Source organism: Dama dama, chromosome 6 (assembly GCF_033118175.1).
Source record: "Dama dama isolate Ldn47 chromosome 6, ASM3311817v1, whole genome shotgun sequence".
In the NCBI taxonomy this organism is placed as follows: Eukaryota; Metazoa; Chordata; class Mammalia; order Artiodactyla; family Cervidae; genus Dama; species Dama dama.
In genome coordinates this window covers 34976736-35003549 of record NC_083686.1, presented here as the reverse complement: position 1 = coordinate 35003549, position 26814 = coordinate 34976736, and the positions used below count along the sequence as shown (strand labels likewise).

The window sequence follows — 26814 nt, the reverse complement described above, 5'->3', positions numbered from 1 at the left end:
ATGAACAGGTCGAGGACGCAATCACCAGAGCACCTGAGAAATAAAAGACTAGGAAAGATGGGGTTGAGAGGGACGGAGTCAGCTTGTGACTGATTCCGACGACTTTATTGAGGGGTAACATACATATATATACTAACAGGATTCACCAAATTTTAGATCAAAGACTTGCATACGTGCAGAACTGCAGACACCAGTTTTAGCTCAGGAGTTTTATCTTAACTCCAGCAGAGCATGGCACCAGCGTCTTACAATCAGGTAAAGACTACCTAGACATAAGCCATTCACAGGAGCCCGACAATCTTATCAGAGTCAGGAAAATGGGCAAATGGTGGCTGCAGCGATTTCCTTGAGGGAGGTGAGAAAGGCCAATTTGCACTTTAACAAATCAGGGGTGGCGGGACAGAGAGGGACCTCTTGATCTCTCTCAGGGCCGAGAAGGGGCCTGAGCAGTCAGGCCGGCTCCCCTCAGAGAAGGAACTGGCAACCCACTCCAGTGTTCTTGCCTGAAGAATCCCATGGACAGAGAAGCTGGGCAGCTGACAGCCAGTAGGGTTTCAAAGAGTTGGACATGATTGAAGCAACTCAGTTAAACATTATTCAAGTTTACATAACCAAATGCCAGTAGTATATTAGTATACACTGTATATTTGCATACAGGTATCTGGTTCCAACATCTCACAGCAAATAGATGGAGAAACAATGGAAACAGTGAGAGACTTTATTTTCTTGGGCTGTAAAATCACTGCAGATGGTGATTGCAGCCATGAAATCAAAAGATACTTGCTCCTTGGAACCCCTGGAGGAGGAAACGGCAGCCCACTCCAGTATTCTTGCCCGGAGAATCTCCAGGGACAGAGGAGTCTGGCGGGCTACAGTCCACGGGGTTGCAAAGAGTTGGACATGACTGAGTGACTAAGTCCAAGCTCCTTGGAAGAAAAGCTAAGATGAACCTAGACAGCCTATTAAAAAGAAAAGGCATTGCTTTGCCCACAAAGGTCTGTATAGTCAAAGCAATGGTTTTGCTAGTAGTCATGTACAGATGTGAGAGCTGGACCATAAAGAAGGCTGAGCACTGAAGAGGTGATGCTTTCAAAATGTGGTGCTGGAAAAGATTCTCGAGAGTCCCTTGGACTCTTGAGATCAAACCAGTCAACCCTAAAGGAAATCAATCCTGAATATTCATTGGAAGGACTGATGCTGAACCTGAAGCTCCAATACTTGGGCCACTGATGAGAAGAGCCAACTTGTTGGAAAAGACCCTGATGCTGGGAAAGATTGAGGAAAGGAGGGGAAGAGGGTGACAGAGGATGAGATGGTTGGATGGCATCATCGATTCAATGGACACAAGTTTAAGCAAACTCTGGGATATAGTGAAGCCTGGCATGCTGCAGTCCATGGGGTTGCAAAGAGTTGGACATAACTGAGCCACTGAACAGCAGAGGAAGCCTAATCACATAGGATGACCTACTTTCTGTTAGCCTACCTCAGGCTGTCCCAGGCTAAAACCTCCAATTAGGGGACACCCGAAGCCTTCCCTTTTTTCACTGTAAAGCTTTTACACTCCACTGCCTGCCTTTGAGTCTCAGTTTCAGGTGTTGGTGGCTGATTCCTTATCATAGCAAGCTTAATAAATAGCCTTGGCTTGTTCTCATTTGTCTTTTTTTTTTTTTTTTTTACCACAAAAGAGATAATATTTACTGGTTCAATAAAGGGAAATTACATAGAGTCATTTTTGCAATCAACCATTATCTTAGCTTTGTTCTGGCACAAGAACAGTGTTGATATACAAAATACTGAGGGCTTCCCAGGCTGTAAAATCCCATGTACCGAGAAGCCTGGTGGCCTCCAGTCCATGGGGTTGCAAAGAGTCAGACAGAACTGAAGTGACTTATCACACATGCATGCACACATTACTGAATCATGTGTCTCTCTTGTAGGATGATACCTCCATGAGCAAACATCAATCACCTTCATTTCTAAAAGCTGAAAGTTTCTACAAGCTCCTTCCACTGAACAACTTCTTCCCAATCATTTCACAGCTGAATCAAGTCTATCTGCAAGGCTTCTTTGAGAGGAGTGTACAATTGTCATCACTAACTTGACTGTGTTTACCTATTTTAGGTTTTATTTTGAGAGAAGTAGAAAGGAAAAAGCAGAGGGAAGCAAAGTTGCAAAGAAAGTGATGCTAATTTTGCCAGCCAGTCAAAAAAAAATTAGAATATTTTAAGCATAGTTTTGTGATAGTAACATTTACTTTAAACACTCCTTTGTCTTAATGAAAGTGTAATGTTTATTAAAAATATGAGTGGATCCAAAGAAAGAAAGAGATTAGTCAAAGAAATAAGCCAAATATTTAAGTTCTAATTTATTTAGCTCTCTGCATTGTGGCTGTCAAATAATTTTCCAAAGTTGAATCACACCTATCATTATTAAATTTGTTGGGTAGAAAAACTGGGACTAATCTTTCAGTTTAATTACATCACTCACATATAATTAAAGTAACTGGGGAAGTACACTGAAATTATAAAAACACAAGGAATGTGTGTATTTTGTGATAAAAATTATGAGAATTTAATTAATTATGGGAATGATTTAAAAGAAAGCTAAGTGCTTATTTTCATATCAAACTATTCAAACTCCATGTAAATATATACTTGGCCTATTAGTACTAGTCAGTAGTTTCCAAATCATATATTACGGTAGTTCTGTTTAAAATTAAATACAACCATGACAAATGTTAACTATTTTAATGTGTTATACACATATATAACAGTAGTTAATAATGATAATTGCTTTAGATACACACAATGGCATATACACATATATGTGTGTACATGTATGTGCATGCAAAATACATCAAATATTTATAGTTGTGACCATATGTGATTTCCCAGTATGAATTTTCCTGAACAAATATTGAAAAATGTTGCTAAATTATAATATTTAAACTAACATGATCCTGATATAAACTAGAAGAATAGGTTTGATAGTCTAGAGGTAGTATAGATAAAAGGACATCTACATAGATAATTTTTTTAGTAAATGTTACATGTAGAGACCTAAAGCAGAATAAGGAGAGGGTGATAAATAGTGCTGGTACTTAGATAAGTCTATAGAGAATATCAATTTAGATACTCATAAAATTTATATTTTTTGTACCTCATGCAAAATTAATATTATTAAAATGCAAGCAAGTTTTGCTACTTCTAATGATATATTTTCACTATATGAAAAGCTAAGATCTCACTGGGCTAAATGGGTAAAGAGCATGCACACATAATTTATAAAATAGGTAGTAAATTAACTAATGAATATACTCATTGCAAATATATAAATGATCCTATTAAATCTCAAAAATATTTTAAAAATGCAATTAAAAACACAGGACTATTTTTCTCCTATTAAATTAGCAGAGACTAACTAGTTTGTGAACCACCAGGCAATTCCATGCACTGTTGGGGGGAATGCTAATTGGCACAATGTTTTAGAAGGGCCATTTATCAGTAAGTATCAACAGTCTTTAAAATATTCATATTCACTTTCCCTTAATTTGAATTATACAAATGTGTTCTAAGAATATTAGAGCTAAAACAGCAACTCCCTTCCCCTAAACCAACACAACAAAAGAAAACAAACAAACAGAACAAAAGGAAAATAAATGGGAAAAGTCAGATACTAGAATATCAAAGAGGCAATAAATTTTTATTTTTAAAATATTTTCAACAACATAGAAAATTTTTGTATTATAATTTTAATCAAAGAAAAATAGAAAATAAAACTACACATTTTGAACTCAAATATGCATATATTGTTCAGTTATTAAGTTGTGTCTGACTCTTTGCACCCCATGGACTGCAGTATCTCCCAGAGTTTGCTGAAACTCATGTCCATTGAGTTGGTGATGCCATCCAACCACCTCAACCTCTGTTGCCTCCTCCTCCTGGTCTCAATCTTTCCAAGCATCAGAGTCTTTTTCAATGAGTTGACTCTTCACATCAGATAGCCAAAGTACTGATGCATCAGCATCAGTCCTTTCAAAGAATATTCAGGGTTGATTTCTTTAGGATTGACTGGTTTGACTGGTTGATCTTGCTGTCCAGAGGACTCTCAGGAGTCATCTCTAGCACCATAATTTGAAAGCATCAATTCTTAGGTGCTCAGCTTTCTTTATGGTCCAGTTCTCACATCCATACATGACTACTAGAAAAATCATAGCTCTGACTATACGGACCATTGTGGGTAAAGTGATGTGTCTGCTTTTTAATAGGCTGTCGAGTTTTGTCATATTTTTCTTCCAAGGAGTAAGAGTCTCTTAATTTTGTGACTGCAGTCACTGTCCGCAGTGATTTTGGAGCACAAGAAAATAAAATCTGTCACTGTTTCCACTTTTTTTCCATCTATTTGCCATGAAATGATGGGACCAGGTGCCATGATCTTAGTTTTTGTAATGTTGAGCTTTAAGTCAGCTCATTCAATCTCCTCTTTTACCTTCATCAAGAGGCTGTTTAGTTTCTCTGCACTTTCTGCTATTAGAGTGTTATCATGTGCATATCTGAGTTTGTTGATATTTCTCCTGGCAATCTTGATTCCAGCTTGTGATTTATCTAGCCCTGCACTTTGCATGATGTACCCTGCATATAAGTTAAATAAGCAGGGTGACAACATACAGCCTTGATGAACTCTTTTCTCAATTTTGAATCAGTCCAATGTACTGAGGTGACCCCCAATAGATTTCCAAGCTGGACTATTTAAGAATTCTCAGAGAGAGAGAGAGAGAGACACAGAGAGAGAGAGAGAGAGAAGTCACTCAGTCATACCCGACTCTTTGAGACACTATGGACTGTAGCCTACCAGGCTCCTCCATCGTTGGGATTCTCCAGGCAAGAACACTGGAGTAGGTTGCCATTTCCTTCTCCACCCGTAGAGTGAGGGTAGTTTCAAAGAGTTGGAGACACACGAGCAGGACCCAGTCACCCTGGCAATGGGCCAAACTGCATAGGCTCAGATAGATATTTGAGATACACAGTTATCCAATTCAATTTCTTGGATGAGGAGTTAGAAACCTCAGGACTTAGGTAGAAAAATACTAGATGGTAAAACTGACATTAACTTCAATTTCAAAGTAGCTATTTCCCTCTTAGTGAGTGACAGTATATACTACCACAGGTTTGGAATGATTCCTTATAAATCATTAAGACTCAAGGAAAGGTCCAGTTTGTCCTGTCCCTTTATATTCTAAATGACTAGAGAAGAGGTGAATCTAGCAGACCATTATAAGTATGTTTGAAACAGCTAGACCAGAAGGAGGTCAGAGAAAGTCAGATACCAATGTCAAAATATATCAAGAGGTCCTTATGCATTAGAAAACATACAAAGTCATGGAAATTTAGAATTCTGATCGATCATATACTTGTGTCATCAAACTGTGTATAGAAATAATGCTCAACATCACTTATCACATAAACATTAAACTCACACTGGTTTGATGATAACAGATTTTATATCATCTTTGGCATGATGAGACAGAAGTGAGGCATTTGGGTGGCTAACTTTTATCTTAAAATTTTCTGAGGAAGGCTGGACCTATAGATTGGCATTTTCCAGATAATTTTACTTGCAGCAAATTAAGAACATCAGAAAAATTCTACAAATTTTAATAGCTGTTGAAACACTTATGCTGAACTTGGTATCCTTAAAAATGTAGCATAGTGTTGCTGGCACATATGGAGATCTCAGAAATAACTTCAGCAATGAGGATTGGTGGTAAATTCTAGTATATCTAAGCAAAAAGTAAATTCATATTAGTATGGAAATATTTCACTTAATTTATATTCTTACATATTTTGAAGATATTTGTTTAAAGATATTGTTTAAAGATATTTGTTCAATTCTTTGCTCTATGATTATATGTTATGATTACCTTTTACATTCTTATGTGTCCTACATCTCTATACTTTGAAAAAGATAGATCTTTGCATTAAACAGGGTGAAGCATTGAGCAAAGTTTCAGCAAGTTAAAGTACTAAACAATCAAAATTATATGGCCAGAATTGAACTCCACAGATAAGATTTTTTTTAAATGTTGGCAAAAATGTGTACATCATAAATGAATAGAATCAGTTCAAATCAATGTCTATTAGATTTGCCTCAGGAAAATCATATGAAATAGGCATAAGAATGTGAAAGCAATACTAAGATTTCTCAGTGTCAGTGGAGAGTTCTTGGAGGTGGAGAAGTGGTGTTTGTGAGATATGAGGGATTATTTGAATCCAATGGAATATTTGATGTGGAGGAACACTGAAGAGGATTTATGTAGTTGGCCTAAGAATGACAAAAAAAAAAGAAGAAAGAAACTTTTTTCCACTAATCAACACATAGATGTCTCAGTTTACCAATTTGATGATATCTTGCCAATCAGGATGAAAGAAGTGGTGTGTAAAGAAAGTGAAAACAAAAATGAAAACAAAAAACTCAATGATCTGACTTGCCTTTCAATCAACCCTGACTCAAGAGAATTCATGACCATCACAGAGATGTGCAACTCAGCAGCAGACCACAAGAACAGGAACAAAAGATAAGTCTTTACATAAATAATCATTGGAAGCATATAATTAAACATAAAATAATAATAAAAACATAATACTAACATTGTTATCTGCAATACTGATGACTCCAAGAGTGTGGAAAATGCTTATAGACTGTTGACAGCAAATGTTTGCCAAAGATCGGATACAGAAGTTTGTCATTTTTCTGTGAGATTAGGAAGTCAGGAGAGAAAGAAATAAGAAAGAAGCAGGGGATGAAGGATCATTAAAAGAATTTGGTAAGAAAGATAACTGGGATATAGTATGTATTGTAGCACTATAACCATCACAGCCATCAGACAGATCTGAATTCAACACTTTCACACAGCACTGTAAAGTAATTAGCCTCCAACTAATATAAATAAATGAAAAAAAAATAAGAATTCAGCTGTTTGAGTGTGAGGTGCAATTCCATTAGAAACATTTATTACTTTCCAGGTTCACACAAGTTTTAAAAAAGAGCACAGGTCTTGAACAAGTGTAGCTTTATCCTGGTGTTTAAAATCATTTGGAACATTTTATTGTTCATTTGCTTCATTCCTCAGCAGCAAGTATATTCCTAGACATGGCTCAGGAAATTAACTGATTTTTTTTGTTGAATAGATGGTCTACCCTTTGGCATAGGGCAATGCTATTGATTTTGTCTGCAGAGCTGGCTCTCAGGCTACTATGAAAGCCTGGGCTATCGTGGACTCTGAAATATGTGGTGAGATTCCCAGAAACCTAGAAGGGTTTTCTTCCAGAGCCCAGCATCTTCTGGTATGACAGCATGCTCGCTCTTTGAGATGGGGATCACGTTCTCACAGAAACAGAGCTTCAGGCAAACAGAGATTCAAAAAACCAAAAAAGAAAGTGTATTTGGCTCTTGTTGTTAGGCTTTTGACCCGTCTTGTGTTTCATAGTACTTGAAATATGAACCTTCAGATTCTTGCTAAAATAAATTTCATCTTTGCAAATCAATGACATTAACTTGCCTCCAGTACCATGAAGAGAGGTTTTCCTTTCAAATATTTGCCTCAGTATAACTTCCTGAGAGTTGCAGTGATGTTTACATGCTTGAGCTGTGAGAAGTCGCAGGTGGGATATTCAATAACGTTGAGCAATTGAGCCAGTAACCCTCTTGGGTTCAGTTTCCCAGGATGATTAACTTCCCACAGTGGGCAATTAGTTGTTGCTATGCTCCCAGTCTTTCTGGCACTACTGTGCCCTGATCCCCATTTGCCTGCTATTAATAAATTATGATCTGGTCTCTCATTATCTTTGATTCAGAGCCTTTGAAGAAAAAAGCATGTAATCATGAGAAAATAGAAGGGATAACAACTCCCAGATATTAAATCAATACACATGCTTGGATTTATTAGAGTTTTATAATGTCACATCTATTGCTAATTCATAAAATGTTGAATTTGCTTTTAATGAGCTCTTTTCTAAAATCAGTGATTGCATGTGATTACGAATATTTGTCTATTTACAATTATTTCAAAATAAAGTAGTATCTGATTAAAATATTTTGTGTAATACTTACTTTTATCAAAGCTTATCAAGCTCTGAAAGTACATAATCCTAGTTGTTAATGTGCCAAATATATCAACAGATGCACGATGTCCATAACTTAAGGAGACTGCGAGAGAAGTACAATCATGCCGATATTATATTATCATTTATAAAACTGGACACTGCTCGATATCACCAGGTATGTCACTATACTGGCATTAGCATGTCCAGATGTCAAATAAATAATGTAAGCTAGTGAAGATTTCTTAATTCCTATGCAATACTTCTTTGACATCATTGCATTTATTTTCTGGATGACACCAAAAGTTTCATTACTCAAGAAGAAAGCACATTTATGGTTTAGGTATTTTACTGTGCTTATGTCAGTGTTACTAACATTTTTTTTATTTTCCAAACTATGAACATTAATAGGGGAAAAATGAGACAAAGCACTTCAAATAGAGATTGATGCCCAGTTTATCTTTAATTCAATAATTCATGAGTCATTCATTCAATTAGGTTATGTGGGAGAGCCACAAAAGTCTTTATCCTCTAAATACTTACTGGCGGGCAGAAGAGAGAACATATTTACTATAATTTGTGGTTGAAAGCATTACATTCCATGAGAAATACTGGTACATTGTTGAGGCTTAAGCGGAAGGAGAGAATACTTTGGCTAAAGGAGTTGAGGAAGGTTTGATTATAGAACAAACAGTTGATGTGAGTCTTGACACGTGAGTGAGGTTTACATATTGAGAGACGAAGAGGGGGATATGAAAAAGGACACTGGGTGGGAGCCTCTCTCGTCATTCTTAGGCTGTGTGCTTTGTCTGAGATTGACTCTAGTTCAGATTCAGGCATGAGCTCTAAATGTACTGCCATGAAGCATGCTTTCCCATGCTCTTCTTAGTTAAGGTCTCAGTGTTACTGACTGATTTACTCTGTGGGGCTGTGTATCAGGTTCCTGTGAGAGCCTGTGTCACCTGTGAAGATGCAGGTCAAGAGCTCTAACATGGGGGCTGGATTCAAGGTGGTGACCAGTCCCACTTTAGGAATCCAAGAATCATCTGGTCTCCTGCCTCCTCATGGACCACGCCTTCTCTGTCCCCTCTGGACGGATATTCCTCCTTCAATCTATCTCTCAGTATGTATCGGAGCCCTTCGGCTCTACCTCAGTTCAGTTCAGTCGCTCAGTCGTGTCCGACTCTTTGAGACCCCATGAACCGCAGCACGCCAGGCCTCCCTGTGGATCACCAAGTCCTGGAGATTACTTAAACTCATGTCCATTGAGTCGGTGATGCCAGCCAATCATCTCATCCTCTGTCATCCCCTTCTTCTCCTGCCCTCAATAATTTCCAGCATCAGGGTCTTTTCACACAAGTCAGCTCTTCACATCACGTGGCCAAAGTATTGGAGTTTCAGCTCCAACATCAGTCCTTTCAAAAATGAACACCCAGGACTGATCTCCTTTAGGATGGACTGGTTGGATCTCCTTGCAGTCCAAGGGACTCTCAAGAGTCTTCTCCAACACCACAGTTCAAAACCATCAAATCTTCAGTGCTCAGCTTTCTTTATAGCCCAACTCTCACATCCATACATGACCACTGGAAACACCGTAGCCTTGACAAGGTGGACCTTTGTTGGCAAAGTAATGTCTCTGCATTTTAATATGCTGTCTAGGTTGGTCATAACTTTCCTTCCAAGGAGTAAGTGTCTTTTCATTTCATGGCTGCAATCACCATCTGCAGTGATTTTGGAGCCCAGAAAAATAAAGTCTGACACTGTTTCCACTGTTTCCCCATCTATCTGCCATGAAGTGATGGGACCAGATGCCATGATCTAAGTTTTCTGAATGTTGAGCTTTAAGCCAACTTTTTCACTCTCCTCTTTCACTTTCATCAAGAGGCTCTTTAGTTCCTCTTCACTTTCTGCCATCAGGGTGGTGTCATCTGCATATCTGAGGTTATTGATATTTCTCCCGGCAATCTTGATTCCAGCTTGTGCTTCCTCCAGCCCAGAGTTTCTCATGCGGTACTCTGCATATAAGTTAAATAATCAGGGTGACAATATACAGCCTTGACATACTCCTTTTCCTATTTGGAACCAGTCTGTTGTTCCATGTCCAGTTCTGAGGCTTCCTGGCCTGCATACAGGTTTCTCAAGAGGCAGGTCAGGTGGTCTGGTATTCCATCTCCTTTAGAATTTTCCACAGTTTATTGTGATCCACACAGTCAAAGGCTTTGGCATAGCCAATAAGGCAGAAATAGATGTTTTTCTGGAACTCTCTTGATTTTTTGATGATCCAGCGGATGTTGGCAACTTGATCTCTGGTTCCTCTGCCTTTTCTAAAACCAGCTTGAGCATCCAGAAGTTCACGTATTGCTGAAGCCTGGCTTGGAGAATTTTAAGCATTACTTTACCAGCGTGTGAAATCAGTGCAATTGTGCGGTAGTTTGAGCATTCTTTGGAATTGCCTTTCTTTGGGATTGGAATGAAAACTGACCTTTTCCAGTCCTGTGGCCACTGCTGAGTTTTCCATATCCACTGCACCACCAGTGAAGTCCCTAACCCAATATGTTCTTTAATTTACTTTAGGGTCAATATATCACTGACATTAATTTCTAAGGGTTATTTTATTCATATTATATCAGTTTAGAGAGTTTTTAAATGTTAATACTATAATTTTTAGCAGTAGAAACCCACTGGCTTTATATATAAGAGTTCAGAGTTTCACCAAAATCATATAGTTGAATGATGTAAGTTACAGGAAAGTTAAATAGTGAAGTGGAAGGATCTCTAGAGTTAGAGATGTGCCCAAGAACCAGGCCCTTATCAACTAACTGTATAATTTATGTTCTAGACATTGTCCTAAGGTGAGGGAACCTGCAGATATAAATCCCTGTCATTCTGAAGCTTATATTCAAGTATGGGAGACAGAAAATAAACCAAATAGATACAAATATACACACTTTCTTCTGCACTGCAGGCAGAGTCTTCACCGACTGAGCCACCAGGGAAGACAAAATAATACACACAAATATTAATATGTATATTATAATGGCAATGGGTGCTATAATGAGGCAAATCAGGGTAAGGAAGATCTGATGCACAGAGGAAGAAATCATGAGCCACTATTACAGAAAACTCAATTGAGAGAATGAGGTTAAGCAAAGAAAGAAGGAGAAAGTCCTGTTTCTTTCTGGGGCAAAAGAGTTTTAGACAGTAAGAAGAGCCAGTGCAAAAGCCTTACAGGTAGGCTATTTTTACAAAATTCAAGAAACATCAAGGAGATAACTTTTATGAAGTATAAATTGGAGATAGAGCTAATAATGAGACATAGGAGTTGTGAGATATTACATTTGAAGTCCTTGGAACAGTGCCTACTAGCAGGTCATATGTCATTCATCTAGAAAATATTAAACTTACTATTATCAATATTATTATTGTGTTGCTTCCACTAGGCAAAGATGCTTCTCTGAAGGTTTTAGAATACTTCATACCCTATAAAAAGGATTCATTTCAGAAGCTATTGTGCTTTTATATAAAATGTGGGCAGAGCTCTGGCACTTGTCTGAACTAAATAGCTGCATTCAAAATGCCTGTACAACTATCTTATTTGGCTACAAAGGAGCTTGAAGAAAAGTTTCTAGATCCAGCATATTTTAGCACCAAGCCATTGTTTTTCCTAACATAAGATTTATGACAGGCATTTAATAAGAAGTCAAATACTTCTTGAATTAATGAATCATACCACCATTTTTTCCAAAAGAAAAAAAATTACCATGAAAAAGAATGATTTTGGTTTAAAAGTATTTTATTTATCTTTGAAACTTCAATACTTTGGCCACCTTATGCGAAGAGCTGACTCATTGGAAAAGACCCTGATGCTGGGAAAGATTGAAGGCGGGAGGAGAAGGGGATGGCAGAGGATGAGACCGTTGGATGGCATCACTGACTCAATGGACATGAGTCTGAGTAAGCTCCGGGAGTTGCTGATGGACAGGCAAGTCTGGTGGGGCTGCAGTCCATGGGGTTGCAAAGAGTCGGACACGACTGAACAACTAAACTGAACTGACTGATGTACCTTCAAGACATACATTCTCCCATGCCCAAATGATGATATAAACTTCGGTGAATATCACATACAGATAGTAATATATTTGCAATATATCAAATTTAAGTCTATATCACCACTGAGAAGTTAAATTATTTGTAATTAAAAGAGATTTTAACCAGGAGCAAAAATCTGGTTTACAAAATATTCAAGAAGTTAAAAGGTGATAAAAGAGAAGTTCAAAGTGAGGGTGGAGTCTAAATGCTACTATATTTTTGTGTTCATCAATCATATTTTAGCACAAGGAGAAATATATATAATTCAATGTCAATGTCCTTTGACCATTCCTAGTACAGACTTTTTTCAGTAATTTGCTAGTGCTTTAAAGATAATTCCTCAAATTTTTGTTAGGTTTTGCCCATATCTCTTCATTTAGTTTTTCTTTAATTTGACAAAACTTTATTAATTCCGTATACTCCATGTACTACCAGGTAGATAAGATTTTCTTAGTGCCAACAAAAATTGCCTTGAATGAGATATGAAAAGTCCCTTTAGACTCGTATCATTTAACTTCTAAATAAGTCTATTTAAGTTCATGAAAAGTAAAATAAAATAGCCAGAGATATTTCTATCATAAGACAAATGCTCCCTGAAATTCAAGAATGCACATCCAACAAAATGAAGCAATTAAAGTTTCATGCAGAAAATTTGCTGGTAAAGAAATATAAATCTCAGATTAATTTTTAGTAAAGTGTGTTTTTCCTTTAACCTGTAAATTCCTAGTCTCAACATCACAGTGTCCAAATTATAATTGCTGCTATTTTTTAAAAAGTAATATACTTCTGCAATACACTAGAGCCAAAATTATCAAGATTTGGGTTTAATAATGCTGAAAATTAAGCTCTCTTCTTAGGGGTAGATATCATTTTAATTCAACTGAGAAATACACTAAATATTTCTAGACACTAAAATTTAGTTATTCTTGTATGGTAGTTTCTGATGCATATGGATTTGTATACGTGTGTGCATGCATGCTAAAGCTATACTGTTCTTCAGTTACCAAGCAGCAGGTATACTGAAACTTCTCTCACTTTGTCTAATGCTGCAGATGTAACGAAGTGAATTGCTTTTAAGTCAGTTTTATATACATTAAGGAAAAAATGGGGGCAGGGGAAAGTGTTTGATTCATACATAGGTCAGCGAGGATCCCTAGCTGAATGTCATCAGTAAATTCACATTAACAATACTTAGGTTACATAGATAAACTGTAAGTCTACAGTAAAATGCTTCTTGTATTTAATCTGCTCTCTAATAAATCTTCAAACACACAAACATATTGATCTCTAGACCTTGCCCCTTTCCTCCATTTTTATTCAGTGGACCAGACAAATAATGTCTTCTTATGATTCCCATGTGCCTAAACATGAGTAACACTTCTGGATTTACTGGAAAGAAACAGGCCAACCAGTATCTCAGTTACAAGTAAATAACTGATATCACAAACCAGCTCTGCAAATGTATGATAGTCAACCACCCTTTTGGGTAGAAAAGACAGATTATATCATCATAGTTGTTTTAGTAGTTATAATTCACTCAAATCAATTACCTTACTTGATCAAAATCTTAGCAAAGTTTTTATGACAGGATTGGTGGAATTAGGTTCTCTTCCAGAAAGCAAGGACAAAAGCAGAGCATTCTCCCTAAGTGACTTCAGAGAGAATAGATCATTGGGGCACGATCCAGCCAGGCTCTGGCTTGAGCAGGGCTGGCAGTCCTCAATAGAACACAGACTGCTTCCCAGCTAGCAATTCTGAAAGTGAATCACTGCTATTCTAATAGTAAAAGTAAGCAATGATTTCTTAAGAAAACTTTGAACACTCATAAATGAACAAGAACTAGAAGAAAGAGAATTCGGGGGAAAGAAAAAGGATGTTAAAAGGAAGTAGCAGTGTTTTACGAAATTTATTTTATGAAAATAAAGTAATTTATTTTCGACTGTAATTTAAAGATGTAGTCATAAATCTTTTCGTAATACAATATGTAGGATACGGAAAATGCCTAATTCTATATATTTATCGGTTGAATAGGTGCCCAAGAGTCAAAAGTAAATGAGTAAAACAGTACAAAATCAATATGAATATTGATTTCTTGACTTTTTTGAATCATAATATATTTTAAAATATTTCTTTAGGTTTTAATACTTCCATGAAGACTTATCAGGTTTTCTGTAACAGTCTCACATCAGAGCATTTTCAAATGGACAGCTCTCATTACTGAATATCCCTTCTAACAGTGGCCTGGATGAAAAACGGAAATATGTTTGTTGCAGGAATAGAACACACTCATGCTTTCGTTTATTTATTTATTTTTAGAAAGATTGATTGTGCTTTGACCAATGTCAGGAAACACCTTCCTCGTGAACTCTTATTGGGGCCTCTGCCTCTTTGTTCAAAGTGAAAAATGTAGATATTTAATGCACATATTAATGTATCTATTGATATAACATTCAATAAAATTCACTTTAAATCAGTATACACTCTGATTGATATTTTCAGGTTGAAATCACTCAGAAGCTGAATTTAAAGGCAGTCATAAAGATGGGGTGGTGACTTCTCAAAATGCCTGTTTGCCAGAGTGTCTACTTTGTATCCATCACCCTGTTAGGATAGAATGCTGGCTAAACTGGAATTATTAGTCTTATTCTTCTCAAATAATAAGCAGAGACACAGGCCTTCCTAACACTACAATTGAAACCTTTGAGAGAATATACTGACAAATACTTTAGAGAGGAAAAAAAAAACAGGTTAAACTACATCAGGAAAAGATATGGTTATATTAACAACATAATAAATAATAACAAGTTAATACTATTCATGTGAAGAGAATACACCTGGAAAAGAGAAATTGTGTGCTTAAAAGTTAGCACTCACACGGACAAGGTAAAGCTTAAGAAATATATCCTACATAGAGGCTATCTAATGATATATCACTTGCCTGATTTGTTTTGGGATGTGATTAACAGTCAAACGGTCAGATCAAGGTAAGGCAGAGATCAGCTGCAAAAGTTCAGAAGCACAGCTTCCTGTCTTACCTTCCACTGAGGAGGAAGCCGATAACCACTGCCAGCAAAATGACTCCCACTGTCACAGACACAGCAATTATAGGAATCTGGCTTTGATCGCTGGATGCTGCAACTGCTGATAGGAGACAAAAAATGGAGCCTGTGGTTAAAGTGATCATATGCATTCAAATAAGAGCTGCTTAATAGTCAGTAATCAATGCACGGTTTAAGCAATTCACCCACACTTGGCTGAGATTTCCCCCTAATATCTCTTCTCGACCATGTGTAATTGAAAAGACATTTTTAGGAGAAAATATTTATTTTCCAAATGGAAATTTGGAAGACCAACTAAGTCACTGATTATTTCCCTGTCATCATAAAAAATGAATGTCATTGTTCACATAGTATTCATTTAGCAATCTTAGCCTTGCAAGAAAAAAATTGGAACTTAGTCTGTAATTTCAAACACCTCCTAAATAGGAGATATTAAGTATATGTGATTTGATATTTTTAGAGTTTGCATGTGGCTGTTCTCTAGGAAAAAATGCCTCATTATCTTAGATAGGACTTTTTCTTAGAGAGATCAGTTGACATGTCCAAAATGATGTGGCTATGACCTCATATGATATCACTATTATCAATATAATTTTAAAAATCAATATTTCAAGAAGAATATAATCACTAAATATACCTCCCTTATTAAGACCACATTTTCAAAAATATCAATATCATTTAGAATTTTAAGTCTACATTAAGATTATATTTGTTTACATGATCTTTTTTAATATGTGTATTTAGATGGAGTATTTTATACTTTAATAACACAATTACCATAATAAGAGGAATATGGACATAATCAGACAGTTGCATCTAAAAAAAGCAAATAAATTTTTCTTTTGTGCTGATAACTAAAGCTAACTTGATTAAAATAAGAAACCTATAGAGCAAAATATACTTTATTAATGTTCTCAAGAAACCCTCAGTGGGATACTTAGCATGTTTCTTGGGTTACATTATATTTTGATAAATTCAGAGTGAACTTAGATAAGTTCACCTCCATGATAACAAATTTTAAGTCACCAAAACTAATAACAACTGTACTTCCTGTTTTGTTTTTTTACAATCTCTTACCTGATCTTGGTCCTATCAATAGTTTTGGACAGTCAAATGTCTCCTGTTCTAGGCTTGTCATCCCTTCATTGATTCTTTCAACCAAAATTGACTGATTCTCTGACAACCTTCTTACACAGATCTACATTTTCACCCTTTCAGATCAATCTTCAAGAATCCAATATTGACAACAACTGGTTCATGGATGAGAAACACTATTATTTACAATTTAAATCTGTACTCTTCCTCTCCCTTTTCTTGGATAACAAGAGTTGTGACACAAAGTCTCTTTACCCTGCTCTTTCCTGTCCTTTGATACTGAGATGCATGGTAGAGAATTTATTACCAGTGAGCAGTACAAATGTGGTAGGGCAAAGCTACCCCCCTATCATAGGTAGTAGCCTCCCCCAAGATTAGCTTTATTAATTTGCAAATTCAAATTACTTTTTTTCCCCTCAGTTCTTTAAATCTGCTTTAGGCAGGTGGCACTGTTTCTTGAGAAAACCATGAAGACTTGGTCCAAATAATCTCAATGTTATTTCATTTGGACTTCAAAGCTTTTGATCCTGTCTTAATTTCCTTACAAAGTCATGCTCATAATGAGTCTTCCTCATTTTCTCAGTAGACTAACCCATTCCCACCTCCTACATTTTAGAAATGTTAAATTCTATAGATAAAAAAGACTGATCAAGTCTGAATTCCACGGTTAAATATAATAGCATACCTTTCTTTTGCTTTACCTACCTCCACTGTTTGAATTTTTCCTGTCTCTTCCAAGGCGCTGATCTTTAAAATCTCCCTCTGGGGGAAAATTTTCATTTCCTTACAGTCTGCTTCTTTGCTATCTACAAGCCTATGAGATAATTTCTCTTGGGGACAACAAATTCTTATACCTAAACTTACTGATATTATTAATTTAAATTGAGTCTGAAAACAGTTCCAGCATTTACTATACATATGGATTAAGGCAAATTATTTAACCTTGTAAAGTCTCATTTCATTAATCCCCAGAGAGGGATAATTTCCAGGGATCATTATATTTCTGCTTAGAGATAACTCTTAGCATAGTGCTTCAACTATTGCCAGCCTTATTTAAACAGGAGATATAATATATATACTTATTATCTCCTGTTTTATCCATCATTTTTATTCTCTTCTATTTTTCAGCATCCTGACTGACTCATTTAGAACCAGCCTCACTGATTCAACACACATGAGTCTGAGCAAGTTCTGCGAGATGGTGAAGGATAGGGAAGCCTAGCAAACTTCAGTCCATGGGGTCACAAAGAGTTGGACATGAATTAGTGACTGAAAAACAGCATCTTCTCAGAACCAACATTATTATTTTTTTTCCTGAAACCTTTCTTCTTCTGCCTTTGAGTTCTATGCATGATATGATATCTGTCAAATGCAATGAGCAATTCTCCATTTACTTCACAAAGTGAAAGTCAAAGTGTTAGTCGCTCAGTCATGTCCGAATCTTTGTGACCCCACGGACTATGCAGCCCACCAGGCTCCTCTGTCCATGGGATTCTCCAGGCAAGAACACTGGAGTGGGTTGCCATTTCCTTCTCCAGGGGATCTTCTGGACCCAGGGATTAAACGCAAGTCTCCTACACTGCAGGTATATTCTTTACCATCTGAGCCATCAGGTAATCCCCCATTTACCCCACCATACACTGTAATGAGGTATTTGACCCTGTTGAACATACACCCCATCTTCAGAACTCTTCTCCTCTTGGTTTCTATACATGAGATGAGCTGATTTCTCTTTCTCCTGCTCCGAAACACTGCTTTGTCAGTTCTACTGACTCTGAATTCTCTTCCCGTATTTTATGTGTGAACAATTCTTGATGAATGCTGGTTCTTTATCCTGCTCACTTCTTTCTTTCTTTCTATTCCCATCTTACCTCTTTTTCTTCCTGTCTCTCATAGATATTTCTTTGCCCATGGCATCAGTTAACTAAAAGTTGAGTCAGACATGACAGAGTGACTGAACAACATAAGCTGAGGAGTTCCACATTTATATCTCCAACTCTTATTTCTCATCAAAGGATCATTCTATTAAAAAAATATTGTTTCCATTTATTTGGATTTTATTTTCACATTAAAAATAAACATGTTTAAAAAATTGATTCTTGGGCTTCCCTGGGGGGCTCAGTGGTAAAGACTCCACCTATCAATGCAGAAGACACAGGTTCAATTCCTGATCTGAAAGGATCCCACATGCCATGGAGCAACAGAGCCTGTTGACTACAACTATTGAGCCTGTGATCTAAAGCCTGGGAGCTGCAACTACTGAGCCCACAGGCTGCAGCTACTAAAGTTCACGTGCCCTCAAGCCCATGCTTTGCAACAAAAGAAGCCACCCCAGTGAGAAGTGTACTTACTGCAACTACAGGGCAAAGTGTACATAGTAACGAAGACTCAGCACAGCCAAAAATCAATACATAAAAAAAATTAAAATTGACCCTTAAACCACATCCACCCTCAAAGGCATTTAAAAATAGTATCTAAATCAATGGGCTTCCCTAGTGCCTCAAATGGTAAAGAATCCACCTGCAGTGTGGGAGACCTGAGTCCAATCCCTGGGTTGAGCAGATCCCCTGGAGGAGGGCATGGAAACCCACTCCAGTATTCTTGCCTGGAGAATCCCTATGGACAGAGGGTCCTGGTGGGCTACAGACCATGGGGTCCCAAAGAGTTGGACAGGACTGAGTGACTAAGCACAGCATATGCAAATAAACAAACCTAAATCAGTCTAACAAACTAGACTAGTTTTGTCTCTTCCTGGTTTAAGTAGAACTGAATTTTTCTTGACTCCTACTTAGTCTTAATTACCAAATATGTTTTGTTTCTCTTCTATGTTTCTCCCCATGTATTACTTTTTTTCTTCCATTAACTATTTACCTACTTGATCAAAGTTGCTGTAGTATGGTTCATAGGTCCTTTAAGTGCTCCCTTTGACTTCTAGGTACTCACATGAAACATCTAAAAATATCACTTTGATCATGTTTCTCCAAACAAAATATTAATAGATACCTACTGCCTATGGAAAAGTACTCTCACATTAGAAGGGCATTCAATAGCCCTTCTAATCTGACTGTAACAAAGCCTTCTGGTCTCAATGTGCCAGTTTGGGACTCTGAGAGATAAGGTATTGACAGAAATAGGTGTGATTAATCAGAAGTAAATATAAAAACAGGACAATTTCAGACTAACCAAAGTATTAATTTTGAGGGAAAAAATGGGTGCTGAGTTTCTTTTTTAGTAATTTCCAAGAAGTCTAACTTACGTGCTAAAATATGGGAGAGTATTTTGCATTAAAACAACTACGAATGGCATGCCAACAATTTTTTAAAATATTTAAATTAGTACATTTTATGAAAATACTTTGCAAGTAATGTCACATCACAAACATTCACATTTACATGTTTATGTCTACTGCCCACTGAAATCATATCTTTTTGTATAATGAAAAATTTAAAAAAGGAGCTGTGAGGAAGAACTTTTAAAATATATTTACATTTATTTTTAAAAGCTTGTAGTATTTTTTAAGTTTCTTGATGGGCTTTAAGTATTGATTATTTCATTTGCACTTATTAATTAATTTGAGTTATCTCAAATTAACTCTTGAGATAATTCATTAAGACTTTTATTATTTATTCCTTTGTTTTCCCTGACAGCATCAATAATATCCCCAAAGACATCAACTAAATTGAAAATAAATAGAATTTATAGGATACTGTCAATGCCTTCATAATTGTTCATTCTTTATCAATGGTCAAAAAATGGTAAGCACAGTATGATTTATGATTATCCTTTTACATACTGTTAAAATTTTAGTATTTAAAGATATGAATTTTAGTCATTAATATTGCCTATTTTCTTATATATGTTTATTAAGAATTAGTTGGTTAATAATGTGTTCTCAAAAAATAGCAGAGGAATGTTTTGGGAATGCTTAAAAGCAAATTTTGCAGCAATGAAACATATTACTATTAAAAGGATGTTAATTATGAAAATTAATGTTCTTTAGTAAATAATAATGCTTCTTTATGCTAATTATTATATATTTGCATCATCTCTGGAAACTTTAAGATAGCATCTATTGAGAAACTGTGTTGTGGTCCCTTAGTTTGCTTCCTCACTTCTGGTTGCAAATCCATGTTACATAAATATTCTCTAGAGAAACTGTAACATACATGAATCACTGAGTTTAATCACTGAGGCTAGACAGGTTTGTTAGAGACAGATTACAAGGGTTTTCTAAGGCCAGGCTGAGAATTTAGGATTTTCTCGCACATCTATTAACTTTCTTGATCAGGATAAGCTGATCAAAGTTATAACTTTTGATTTGTAATGAGTACACAGGAATTATTATGGAGATTTAAAGCATCACGGCAGACAGATAAGCACATGAAAAGATTTGGACCATCATTGGCTGTTACAGATTTCAATTAAATCAACAACAAGATATTGCTACTCATCTGTCCAAAAATGACAAAATAAAATAGTGACAATAACAAATGTTGATAATAATGTGGAGAAATTGATCACTCATACATTGGTGGTGGGCATGTAAAATGGTACGGTTACTTTGGAAAAAAGTTTGGCAGTTTCTTATGAAAATAAATGTGCAATTACCATACAACTCCAGTAACTGTACTCTTCGATAGTTATCCCAGGGAAATAAAGTTTAGGTTGAGACAAAAATATATACATGAATGTTCATAGCATTTTTATGTTAATAGCAAAACTGTTAACGTTAATAGCAAAAACTGGTATCAGCCCAGATATCTTTCAATAGGTGAATATTTAAAGAAACTATGGTACATATTTATCATGGAATCAGTTAAGTTCAGTCACTCAGTTGTGTCTGATTCTTTTTGAGGCCATGGACTGCAGCACACCAGGCTTCCCTGTCCATCACCAACTCCTAGAGCTTGCTCAAATTCATGTCCATCAAGTCAGTGATGTCATCCAACCATCTCATCCTTTTTAATTCCCTTCTCTTCCTGCCTTCAATCTTTCCTAGGATCACAGTCTTTTCCAAGGAGTCAGTTCTTCCCATCAGATGACCAAATTATTGGAGTTTCAGATTCACCATCAGTCCTCCCGATGAATATCATGGAATACTGCTCAACAATGAAAAGGAACAGACTTCAGATTCACAACCTGGATCAATCTATGGGGAATTAGACTGAATGGGAAAAAATTCCAAACTAAAAGGGAATGTACTGTATGATTCCATTTTCAAAACATTTTTAAAATGTCAACATTTTAGAAATGCATATTAGAAATTTACAGTTCTGAACTTCTCTGATGGTCCAGTGGTTAAGAATCTGCCTTGCAATGCATGGGACGTGGGTTTGATCTCTGGCTGGGGAACTAAGATCCCACATGCTGCAGGGCAATGAAGCTTGTGGGGCCACAACTAGAGAAGCCACGCACTACAATGAAAGGTTTCTCACGATGCAATGAAGATCCCATACCACAACTAAGACTTGGTGCAGCCAAGTAAATAAACACATTCTTTTTAAAGAAATTAGTGGTTGCCAGAGATTAGTGCAGTCCATGGGGTCGCTAAGAGTCAGACACGACTGAGCGACTTCACTTTCACTTTTCACTTTCATGCATTGGAGAAGGAAATGGCCACCCACTCCAGTGTTCTTGCCTGGAGAATCCCAGGGACGGGGAGCCTGGTGGGCTGACGTCTATGGGGTTGCACAGAGTCAGACACCACTGAAGCTACTTAGCAGCAGCAGAGATTAGTTATTGGACAAGAGTTGCTCCTGAAGGCGGTGGTTGTGGTTATAAAAGGGCAACAAGAGAGATCCTTGTGAGGTTGATACTATTTGATACCTTGACTGTGATGTTAGCTACACAAACCCTCGCAAGTGACCAGATTGTACATAATGTAATACACACGTCTGCACACTCACATACAAAGGAGTACAAGGAAATGTAAGGCTTCATCAATTCCAATATCCTAGTTATATTATTACTTTGCAAAGTGTTAAAAAGCTCTCTTTAACTTCCTTACAAAGTCATGCTCATAATGAGTCTTCCTCATTTTTTTCTGTAGACTAATCCGTTCCCACCTCCCACATTTTAGAAATGTTAAACTTTTAAAGAGCCCAATCAAGTCTGAATTCCATGGTTAAATATAACTCCATATCCTTCTTTTGCTTTACGTAACTCCACTGTTATAATACTTCCTGTCTCTTCCAAGACACTGACCTCCAAAGAGCTCCCTTCAGAGGGAAAATTTCATTTACTTACAGGCTGCTTCTCTGCTACCTACAAGCCTAAACAGATAATTTCTCTTGGGGACAACAAATTCTTATACTTAAAATTACTGATATTATTAATTTAAACTGAGTCTGAAAACAGGTCCAACATTTACTATACATATGTGTGGAAGTCACTCAGTTGTGTCTGATACTTTGCTACCCCTGGACTGTAGCCCATCAGGTTCCTCTGTCCGTGGAATTCTCCAAGCAAGAATACTGGAATGGGTTGCCATTCCCTTCTCCAGGGGATCTTCCTGATCCAGAAATTGAATCCAGGTCTCCTATACTGCAGGCAGATTCTTAACTGTTTGAGACACCAGGGAAGATACCATAAATCCCGTAATGTTATATTTGAAGACTGTTTTAGAAATAATACAGTAGTATGTGAAGCATTAAATTATAATATCAAGTAAATAATTCCTCAATAAAACAACTGAAGTGTTTTCACAAAATATTACACAAACAGTTGTCAAATGAATGGCATATAACACAAATGCTATAGAAGTCAAAATGAAGTTTTATTTTAACTATATCTTTTAATGTGTAGGGAGTTAACAACAAATTTAAAAATAATGAACAAAACTATTATCTGACAGGCTTCCCAGGTGGCACTAGTGATAAAGAATGGTCTGCCAATGAGCAAAGAGATGCAGGTTTGATCCCTGGGTTGGGAAGATACTCCAGAGTAGGAAATGGCAGCCTGCTCCAGTATTCTTGCCTGGAAAATTCCACGGACAGAGGAGCCTAGTGGGCTACAGTCCATGGTGTTGCAAAGAGTCAGACATGAATGAGTGACTGAACACATGCACACTAAACGGTCCTTGACACAAACATTCGAACTTTCAGAATTAAACAGACTGTACTTCTATCCCCTAGAGAGAAGTTTCCATGTATTACTCATGTTAATTTCTCTAGAGTCTAGCAAAGCCAATGTATAATAGAGGCTCAACACATTCTTGCTGAACTGTATACAGGTTTCTACATGAAGGCCAAAGGGGATTGGTATGTAACAGATACTGATACAAAGAAAAATTCATTCTTAAAATGCTTGCATATACATGTACACATCCTCAAGTAAATATAAAATTCCACACTAAAGTTGAGGGGGTACAGAATACGTCCCTAAAAGAGTTTCATTATCTAGTAATAATAACACTAAACTCTGATTTTGTAATAAAAACATTTGTGTGACATTTCTTTCACTCTAGAAATTATGTAGGAAAAATTTAAAAGAAGACAATTTCAGGTGAGACTCTGTAAAACTATATGGAAAATGACCTCATATTGTTTGTTTCAATGATCAGATTGATGGGTATTGGCATCCTGGAAACTATTATACAAAAAAAAGAGTGGGGGAGTTTATCAAATAGTCTAAAGAAAAACTAATGGCTGAACATGCCAATCTCTTAAAACTAGGTATAATTTTGTAATCTTTTAAAGTGACACTTTTCATTTGTAAAGTTGTCCGCGCACTAGCGCATACGTTGAAACACAATGTACCCTACGGCTTTGTTCCCAGAGTTGGTAAACCACATAACCATAAATAGAAACAAGGTCTTTGAGGGTGGCCAGGGTATGTAACACACATTTCGTCATAAAGCCAGATCAGTGTGCAAGGTACGAGAGTAAATAATTAGTTCATTGCCAATATTATGGAAATTTTCTAATTTCATCTATTCATATCAAACATATTTAAAAACTTTTCTAAATAGTATCAGATGCTTAAATTTTAATAGGCCAATTAAACTTCAGACAAGGGACTGTCCCTGAATGGAAAGAAAATAATTTATCTTTTTTCCACAATGGCACTCTAATCTATATAAAATCAAGTGAAGCAATACTTAGAAAGTTACTGTTAAAGTAATAAAAGTTATTTTCTAGATAATTCAGTTAAACATGCTTTAAGCAGAAGTATATCTTCATTTTCTTAAGATCTGTATTATATAGATTTACAAAAATTTAAATTTAATAATTCTAATCATTTCAAAGTAAATCTGATAACTACGCTCTCAAGTTGGTATTCAAAGGAAGAAAATATGCATCTTAATTCCTTCATTTTACAATCACTAATTCTTATATAACTTGACTTTAAAATGTATATATATATATGTATTATATATGTTCAAACATATACATTTACACATACTTGACATTTCACACTACTGTTATTTTCTTCCTAACAAGACTTTAATAGTGTCTTTTTTTTTCATCTATAAATACAGCAGATTATTGCCTTCTGCTACTTCTGCTTTTAATGTGTGCTTTAGTACAAGTAAATCTAAATATTTTGCTTGACTTTAAAGAAAAATCTTTCTGCTATTTTTACTATTTTGGGGGGAAAAAAAGGCACAAGAAAGGTTTTTACAGAAGTATTTCCAGACCATCCACTCAGAGTTGCTGCCAGAGATTTTGATTTTTTTTTTTAAACAATCAGATTGGTTCCTGAAAGCACCATTTTCTTGCCAAACGCAATACTAATGAAAGTTCCCTGTGGAATTTTCATAGAAAGACTAAGCTTAGTAGGGTAGTTCAATAAAACAAGTAAAAAGTAAATGGCAATAATTCAATAAAGTATGGCAGCAGTGGAAAGAGTCTTTAAAAGCAAGGTTTAAACAGTTCTTAAGCATCTCCTGATGTTTCATCTCCCTGTAGACCAAATGCAATGAGGAGTGGGGACCACCGTGTGTTAACCCGCTCACCTACCGTATTAATATGACAGATGCTTCCCACCGGAAGGGGTCATGCCTGGGAGACGGAGGAGAAGCGGGACACTGACAGAATGCCCAGGGAGCGTATTGATCCACTGACTCTTCTCTGGTAACCATTAGAGAGACATGAGCTGACAGTAATTAAAATGACTTACACACTGGGATGGTTTCAAACTCAAATCTTCGACTGAAGACACCATAGCCTGCGGCCGTGCGTGCCCGAATTTGGAAGACATACACCGAAGCTGGTTTCAAGCCCTCTGCAGTTATAGATGTCTCTTTAGATTTGATAATTGTATAGCTGGTCTCTTGGTCCTTGTAGATAAGATAAAAAGAAGACAACATGTGAATTACTAATGATGGCAAAACTTAGAGATGAGAAAAAGATTCAGAAACTAACAGATTTGATATTAGTGCAAATATGATAATTTCAGGGAAAAAAAATCCTACATATTCTCAGAGTGCTAGTTATACAGAATGCTATTTTCTAGAACTCAAAGATGGTGGATGTGTTTTCCACCCATCCACCACTTGCCCTGGGCAGAAATAGATATGTAAACTTTAAAAATACAATTTCTAAAAGACACACTATTTTACAGACTCTATTTTAGTATTGCTAATTGTGTGCTTGTTTTTCTCATAAATGACTTATTAGAGTGCATCTAATATGATGTTTGTTTACAGAGAAAGGTTACAATGTCCAATGTACTGCCAGATAAGACATATATCTTTTATCTTTAGTGAATTTGATTTCTAATTATATTTAGGTGTTGGGAGAAGGAATGAGTACTTCACTGGAGAAGTTTAATTTCAGTTCACTATGTTGAAATGAAATTTTAAAGAAAAAATGCAAAGTATTTTTTTTTCCTTTTAAAAAAGTTCTAGTTTTTCACTTTCATGTGTTTGGGCTAGGTTACTAGTGAACAGAGATGGAAGAGGAAAGAAAAAATCACTGGAAAGATAGTTCTAGAAAGTGAAACAAAGAGGAACTATTTCTGATTTGACTAGTAACAAAATTCCAGGCAAGCCATCTATAACTCCTCATTATCTCTGAAGTTTATGATGCCGAATAAAAAAATTTAGATCTATAAGGATTTGAAACACAGTTCCTGTTTTGAATTTTCTCTTCCTTTATATTTTTATGTGTGATTCTTGGCTAAACTTGTTTTTTCCTTAAGGAAATGTATTATATTTATGATTGATATTATAGGATGAATTAAAGATAGGTTATACTTAGAACATTTTTTATACCTTTTTAAGAATTGATCTTTACTTACAATAACTGGTTAATGACTATAGATCATTGTTTTCTAAATATTTCAGTGAATATTGTTTTTATAAGCAGAAAAATTTATTTTTTAAAAACAATCTAAGGGGACCAACATATAAAGGATTTATTTTTTCTAAATGAGAAAACAATTGAAAACATGAATATAATATTCACTTCTCAAGTACTCTTGAGAAGAATATGCCAAGCTCAGTAGGGAGTTTGGGAAGTCTCTACTCC

General features: G+C 36.1%; 1 protein-coding gene across 4 annotated transcripts in view; it reads right to left on the bottom strand.

The window, feature by feature from the left end:
• EPHA5 (EPH receptor A5) overlaps positions 1-26814 on the bottom strand; it is a 367821-nt gene that overhangs the window by 80775 nt on the left and 260232 nt on the right. For 2 of the 4 annotated variants that reach the window (XM_061145871.1, XM_061145872.1), the window contains exons 7-8: positions 25463-25622; positions 15224-15329 (exon numbers count right to left, since the gene is read on the bottom strand). In XM_061145871.1, coding sequence (XP_061001854.1) covers positions 15224-15329; positions 25463-25622 — 266 coding nt within the window. The remainder of the gene's footprint in view (positions 1-15223; positions 15330-25462; positions 25623-26814) is intronic. The other 2 variants (XM_061145873.1, XM_061145870.1) reach the window with 1 other exon arrangement.